Source organism: Hemicordylus capensis, chromosome 3, assembly GCF_027244095.1.
Source record: "Hemicordylus capensis ecotype Gifberg chromosome 3, rHemCap1.1.pri, whole genome shotgun sequence".
Taxonomy (NCBI): Eukaryota; Metazoa; Chordata; class Lepidosauria; order Squamata; family Cordylidae; genus Hemicordylus; species Hemicordylus capensis.
In genome coordinates this window covers 190900380-190907626 of record NC_069659.1, presented here as the reverse complement: position 1 = coordinate 190907626, position 7247 = coordinate 190900380, and the positions used below count along the sequence as shown (strand labels likewise).

The 7247-nt window shown below is 41.6% G+C and overlaps 1 protein-coding gene across 3 annotated transcripts in view; it reads right to left on the bottom strand.

The window, feature by feature from the left end:
* Positions 1–1208: 1208 nt before the first annotated feature.
* FGFR3 (fibroblast growth factor receptor 3) overlaps positions 1209–7247 on the bottom strand; it is a 111016-nt gene continuing 104977 nt past the window's right edge. For all 3 annotated transcript variants that reach the window (XM_053308026.1, XM_053308027.1, XM_053308029.1), the window contains exons 17-18: positions 4471–4576; positions 1209–3928 (exon numbers count right to left, since the gene is read on the bottom strand). In XM_053308026.1, the coding sequence (XP_053164001.1) occupies positions 3764–3928; positions 4471–4576 (271 nt within the window). In that variant the 3' untranslated portion in view covers positions 1209–3763. The remainder of the gene's footprint in view (positions 3929–4470; positions 4577–7247) is intronic.

Sequence of the window (7247 nt, the reverse complement as noted above, 5' to 3'; positions counted from 1 at the left end):
CCTCTGCAGGTACGCATACCTCCATGCTTATCTTGTGTATGCTGTCTTAATGTCATAAGGAATACATGGGAGGAAGTGGTCTCTAAGAAAAACTGGGCCTACACCATTTATGGCTTTATGGATTAAAAAACTAGCACTTTGAATAGTACCTAGAAGGCTGCAGAAGGCCAACACTGATATAAGAGCACCAATGTAACCTACTCCCAATGATCTATCCTACTGGGAGGTAGGGCTGTGCATGAAAACAACCATTACTTTTCAGTCTGTTATGGCATTTCATTAATTTTTATGTTACTTCAATTAAATCCAGTGGGGCAAGCAATGAACATGCTAAATTTGCCTATAAAAATAGTGGTATTCCACCCAATGTTTATGAAACTTGTTGACACTAAAGCTTTCTTCCTCCAAATGACTGCAAGAACTGGGGGAGTGACAGTACACCAGCATTAGAGGCAGCGGCAGAGTGGAGGTGGGTGGCACAGACTAGTACATAGGGAACACTGAGGTGTTGGCAAGGTGCCACACTTTTTCTTCTCCAGTCCCCCCTCCCCCCCGTTTCCCTGCAGTAAGAGCACTCAGCAAAGCACTGGTCTTCAGGGTGTGAAAGTGCCTCCAGAGCTGTGCTTTCTTTTTTGAGTCCCCCTGTGAAACCCTTGGGTGCTGCTGGAAGATCCTTTGGTGTGGCTGGTATTGAGGGCAGATGAAACCAAACTGCATTCAGTTCTGGACCCTGCAATTTAAGATAAACTGGATCGAGTACAGGGAAAGGCAATGAAGATGGTGAGGAGTCTGGAAACCAAGTCAAGATTAGCCTGCACTTTAGTTAGATTTATGTTAAGGGAATCACTAAAAGGTTTTGTTTTAGTTTGCTGGGGGAAAAACAAACTTCTTTGCTCAGATTGTTTGACTCTGTATTTCAGACACAGGGAGATGTATCAGCAGCATGTTCATTTCCCCCACAGGTTTTCCTTTTGCATAATACGAATATGAATATTTATATGCCGCTTTTCAACAAAAGTTCCCAAAGTGGTTTACATAGATATAAAATAAATAAAATGCACATCCAAAAGTGTGCAAAGTGGATGGTGCAAGTGACTAATGCATTTGCTGATTCCACTTTCTTGTAATATAACAAATGCTCAGAACTTCTACATAATCTCTCTCTTGACATATTCTGTTTAGGATGTAAACATATAGGAGGCACAAAGTATTATTTGAAAACAAAGGTTTATTCTTAAAAGGATTCTTAAAAATTGCAGGGCTGGGATGAAAGCAGAAATTTCATTCAACCTTTTTTATGTTTAGACCAGGTAAACAAAAGCCAGATAGATTTATTGTGTGTTCCTTTCACACCTTCAGCAGCTGTGGTTATAAGGCAAACAAAATACAGAATTTAGAAGACAATGAACTAAACTGCTGCTCATAAAAACCTCAAGCTATACAACCTTGTAGTCTGTAACACCAGCAGCAGATTTTTAAAAAAGTATTTAGAAGAAATGTTAAAGTCCTGGCTAGAAAATTATATAAGAGATGAATAAGAAGTGTTAAAGAATAAGTTTACAACCAATACATCTTTTTTAAAAAATCAATAAATTATATATGCATATATATTTAGAATATCTAATGAACTCAAGGCACATTTGTACATTGTTCCAAACTGGAATAGCAACTCTTCAGATTCTTGGAATGCACACAATTAGCAGACTTGGTAAGAAAATATCATAATTCTTTATTTCAAAAAAGGTAGTTATCTATATAAATCTATTTTTAAAAACATACTCATTGAAACTTCAGATTTATAAATTAATGATTTTGATAAAATCTTTGTGGAGTTACAAAATGAATAGTAATGAAATTCTGATCTGCAGAGGGAAGAGACCTATCTTTGTGGTAGTCAAAATTAAAAACTGCTTGCAAATAAAACGTCCTTGGTGGTCTTACTCCAGTTTACATTTATCTTGTTTATCTAGTGTGCTTTGACACTTATCTAACATGTATAGTTTTTCAGTTGGCATTTGCCCCAAACTGTTAGACTCAAAGACTATATAATCAAACATCCCATATGTATAATTTAAATACCATTTTGCGAAGTCCTCATTTTTTAAACGATGAAAATGTATATAAGACTGAGAAGAGAAAAACATGCATACACATTCATTGCATTCAACATTCAGCTCTGCTGCATACTTGCTATTAAGTTAACTACAAAGAATACCTTTGCTCATACCCCCTTAATACACAGTGGTAAAAACAGTGAAATATTTCTTGGCTCTTATATAGAAATAAAAATAATGTCTGTTCCTATTTGGGTTTAACCACTAATGTATTATAGAATATGTGTATTTATATTCACTGCAATCCAGGAAAGCCTACTTTCTCTCAAAAAGAATATATAGTATTTAAAGCAATTTGTTAAACTATACAACTATACATGTTCTTAATATTTCCCATAAACTCAAAAGAAAATTCTTGATTAATATATCTTCCCCCACTTTCAATAAGTTAAGAATTTAAAGTACAGTATACATTAATGCTAAACTTTTAAAACCAACGAACAGATGTTAATATCTATAAATAATTTTACAAATATACATGTTAAGATAACTTTTAAACAACCACCAGGCAAGATACAAAGAAAGTCTCTCTCTGCCTAGATCAGTCTATCCAGGATTGCAAAAGGCTTCTTATTAGGAGAGCTTCTCTTTCAGTCTTGCTGTCAGCTGCATTAATATTTTAGACTCATATATACACAAAAATATATTTATATTTATATATATATAAAATAGATATACACACAATTCTAGTGAAGAAACCTTTTTGTTATGCTAAAGGCACTTGCCTACTGGTACCCGTATTTACTTTCACCAAGTATTTTGTTGCTAGATTGAAACAACTGCTACATTTCTGGGGACAGGTTGTAGAAATCTGTTGTGAAGACTCTTAAGGCCCCATTCTGTAGTTTCTAAGCACGGCAAATAAGTAAATAAATATAGCAAATACCAAGAGTCAGGTTTAACGCTCTCTTTAAGAATCTTAAGCAACCCCCAAGAAAAATTTAGAGGAAAGGAACCACAACATGCCCCCATTTACTATAACCCGCAATGCCTCCAGTCATTCATGTTCTTTCTTGCCTGCATATATTCATTCCATTACTGTCCCACCCCTAGTGCAATAGTCAGCTATTCTTTACCATGGCAAAACTAAGGCAACTTTTCAAGAGGACTAATGCTTTTTAACACTGACTGATTCTTCAAAATGATTTTAAAAATAATTTTAAACAGTGATTTTTCTTTTAAAAATTAGATGTTTACATTAGATGACTGAATCCTGCAGGCAATGCAGCTGTTGAGTGCCACCTAAAAGGTTCATGTACCAATTCCTACATTCTTGACATGTTTTTTTCTCTTTAAAACAGAGACAATTTGTCTCCTTCCTGCTTCCCGCCCCACTGCCCTAATATTCTAGATGCAAAAAGGCAACTCTGGCCTTCTTACTGGAAGTTGAAGGTTCAGCACCTAGATGTAACACTAGCTTGTCTGAATGCTACTACCTTTGCAAACAACTGGTTCTTTCAGACAAACAGTGCTTCTTGACTTCTGATTTTGTTATTGCCTGCATATACACACAACAGAAAATGCTTTATGGCTTTACAGCAATTTTTGCGCTGTGGAGCAAAATCACCATAAAACCCTCCCACAGGTTTTGTACTTGGTCTCTTTCTGACAATACATTCAAGAATCTCTCTTTTTTGCAGTTCTGTCTGTCAGCATGTCCTGATGATGTCATTTGCTTGCTGTTTTGGAAGACAAGGCTCATCTGGCAGAAGATCATGTGCAAATACAGAGTCATCTCCTGAAGAGCAGGCACTGTGGGTGTCCTGGCCTGATGGTGAATACTGCTCAAAAGGCGCTGACAGGTCAAGATACTCCTGCAAAGAAACAATTGCATGGATAATAAAGGGGGCAAAAATGGCTAACACTTCGTTACAGAGTGGTACCTAATTCCCATAGCCATTCATGTTAGATCTGGAAATTCCACATGTAGGTTATAAATATGGCTGATCTGTGGAACGGAACACTATGATTCCAAGTGGTTTAATGACATAATGGCAGGACTCAAACAGACCTGAAGATAATGCAAGGCACAAGTCTCCATTATGGAGCTCACATCACCCACCTCCACTGTCCCATTGTGTCTATTACAAGCTCATAGTAACAAAACATATGATACCTACATAACTGATATTCAAGTTTAAATTCCACTTTACATCAATGCAAACGCATGCTTTTGTAGGACTGACTGCAGCATGCTCACTGCTCACACTACCTTCAAAGTCATTTTCACAGCATCTAGATGAATACTGTGGAGCTTAAGCATGTTGGAAACACACATGGACAATTTTAGACACAGGTGTGAAAGTCAGCTTCTTCAATGTCAGGGCTTTCTGATAACAGAGGAGGAGATACTCACATCAGTTGAGGTCACTGTCAGGACTCTATCCAGGTCTTCAACTAACTGCTTAAAAGTTGGCCTCTGCGAAGGTACTGCATGCCAGCACTCCCTCATGATCATGTACCTGGAGCAAAGGGAGAAAGACATAGGACTCAGCGGAGCAAAGTCTTTGGCTAGCTCATGGGCATGCATCAGCATGATAGGAATGAGGGTGGACCCAAAACACCTCTGCAGGGGTGGGGGACGAGATAGGATGGTCCACCCTTGGAGGCTTATGGATTCTTGATGGCTCTGGAGAAGTTTCCTGCTCAGAGAGTGGACAATCCTGTTGATGGCCTGGTCTCCCTCTGGTATGAATGGGTCAGGAGATTGACATGGTTGCGCCTAGGCATCCTCTCCCGACCTGCTGAGTCCAGCGACTCCCTAGTATATAGGTGAGTTGCGGACAATGAAGCAGGCTGGTAGATGGCTTGAGCATTGTTGACGAAAAACTCAGAATGAATGTGACTGAACACAGGCTAGAGCCCATATTAGGGCCTACACTATGGAGGTTATGGCGGCGAAGAAATCTTACTTTTCCACAACCATTGTGGCGGCTCGTCATCCAGCAGAGCTTTATCGAGTGGTTTGGGGCCTCCTAGGTGAGGATCTCAAAAGACCATCAAACAGAACCCTCAGCAGCCAACTGTGACCAATTTGCATTACATTTTGCGGATAAAAGAGCTTGCATTTGTTCTGACTTGGATGCTAAGATTTTTGCAGTGCTGGAACTGGATGTTGCCGATGCACCGTCCGGTCTTATGATGGGCAACAGCTGCTATCAGCTCCACAGCTGCAGCCTTGTGTGGAAATGCTAGTGAAGGGCAGGAATTGGAGAACCAGTCACTTTTGGAGGCCAGGGATTGGGTGGCCAATCCACTTGCCTGGCCAGGGAAGAAGGAGCAAGAGAAGTGTCCTAATTGTAGGGCTTTATTTAAGGCATGGGCTGCCAAAGATGAGACAATCATCAGGGATGGGGTTTGTTGGTCTGGTGGACTCCCAGACAGGAGCTCAGACCTTTGCTCCCGCTGATAGGCGAAGGAGTAGAGTGACTATACTTCCCTCCTCCCAAACTCTGAGGCAATGCCTGTGCCTATAATTTAGTGCAAGAGGGTGGGAAGGTTGATTAGAGAATTCTTCCTCCCTAAACATGGACACTTACCATGTGCGTGCTTGACCCTTGCCCTTCATGTTTGGTGAAGGCTTCTAAGGAGGCGTGGGTCTATGGGTGGCGGGGGTGATGAATGCCTCTCTACGGCAGGGGGTGGTGCCCCCTCAGCTGCAGTCACCAGGCACCTTCTTAAAAAGCCCTGATTGGACCCAGATGACCTAAATAAAATTTGACCAGTTTCTAACCTCCCATTCTTGGGCAAGGTGTTGGAGAGTGTGGTGGCCCTGGATGAATCTGATTACTTAGATCCTTTCCAGTCTGGCTTCCAACCTGGATATGGAACAGAAACTGCCTTGGTCACCCTGGTGGATGATCTATGCCGGGAGATAGACAGAGAGAGTGTGACTCTGTTGATTCTCCTGGACCTTTCAGCCACTTTTGATACTATCGACCATGGTATCCTTCTGGGACGTCTCTCTGGGTTGGAACTTGGGGCCATGGTTATACAGTGGATCTGTTCCTGTATTTATTGATTTAAAATATTTAAAATAAATATTTAAAATATTAATTTAAGGGTTGCTGGGGGATGCCTGCTCCACCCCTTGACCTTTGGCCTATGGGGTGCCACAGGGATCTATTCTGTCCCCCATACTGCTTAACATCTACATGAAACCTCTGGGAGAGGTCATCCATAGGTGTGGGCTGCGGTGCCATCAGTATGCTGATGACACCCAGCCGTACCTATCTTTTAAGTCAGCAGATACCAGGGAGGCAGTGGATGCTCTGAACCAAGGCTTGAAGGCTGTTCTGGACTGGATGGGGGCAAACAAACTGAAACTTAATCCAGATAAGACGGAAGTGCTCTGGGTTGGTAGAACTGATCATCCGAGCAGTGAGGTAAATCTGGTCTTGGATGGGGTCACACTCCCTCACACTCCCTGACAAAGTCAGCAGCTTGGGGGTGCTTCTGGACCCAATGCTGTCCTTGGAGGCAGCGGTGTGCACTGTGAGCCCCACCGCCTGTTAAGACGGCTGGTGCACCACTTGCGGCCTTACTTGGAGAAGTTGGACCTGACCTCAGTCACTCATGCTTTGGTAACATCCAGATTGGACTACTGCAATGTGCTCTATGTGGGATGACCCTTGAAGATGGTTCAGAAGCTTCAGCTGGTGCAGAACGCTGCCACAAGGATGCTTGTGGGTGCAAGTTGCTTCACAAGAATCACATCCATCTTGCAGCAGCTTTATTGGTTACCAGTCTGCTTCCAGGCTAGATTCAAGGTGTTGGTCTTGGCCTTTAAAGCCCTACATGGCTTGGGGCTGGGGTACCTGTCGGACTGCATTCACCCATGTGAACCTGCCAGGGCCCTCTGCTCATTATCTCAGGCCCTGCTCATGGCCCCACCACTAACAGAGATCCGGCTGGCAGGGACTAGAGACTAGAGACAGGGCCTTTTCAGTTGTGGCCCCTCAGCTTTTGAATGCTCTCCCTGAAGAGCTTCACCATGCTCCCTCCCTCAGTGTTTTTTTTAAAAAAATAACTAAAACAAATCTTTTTAAAGAGGCTTTTAAATGTTCCACCTGTTCCTTATATCTGGTAGGTTCTTTAGTCTTTCTAATTCTTAGTTTTTAGCTCTTTCAAGAA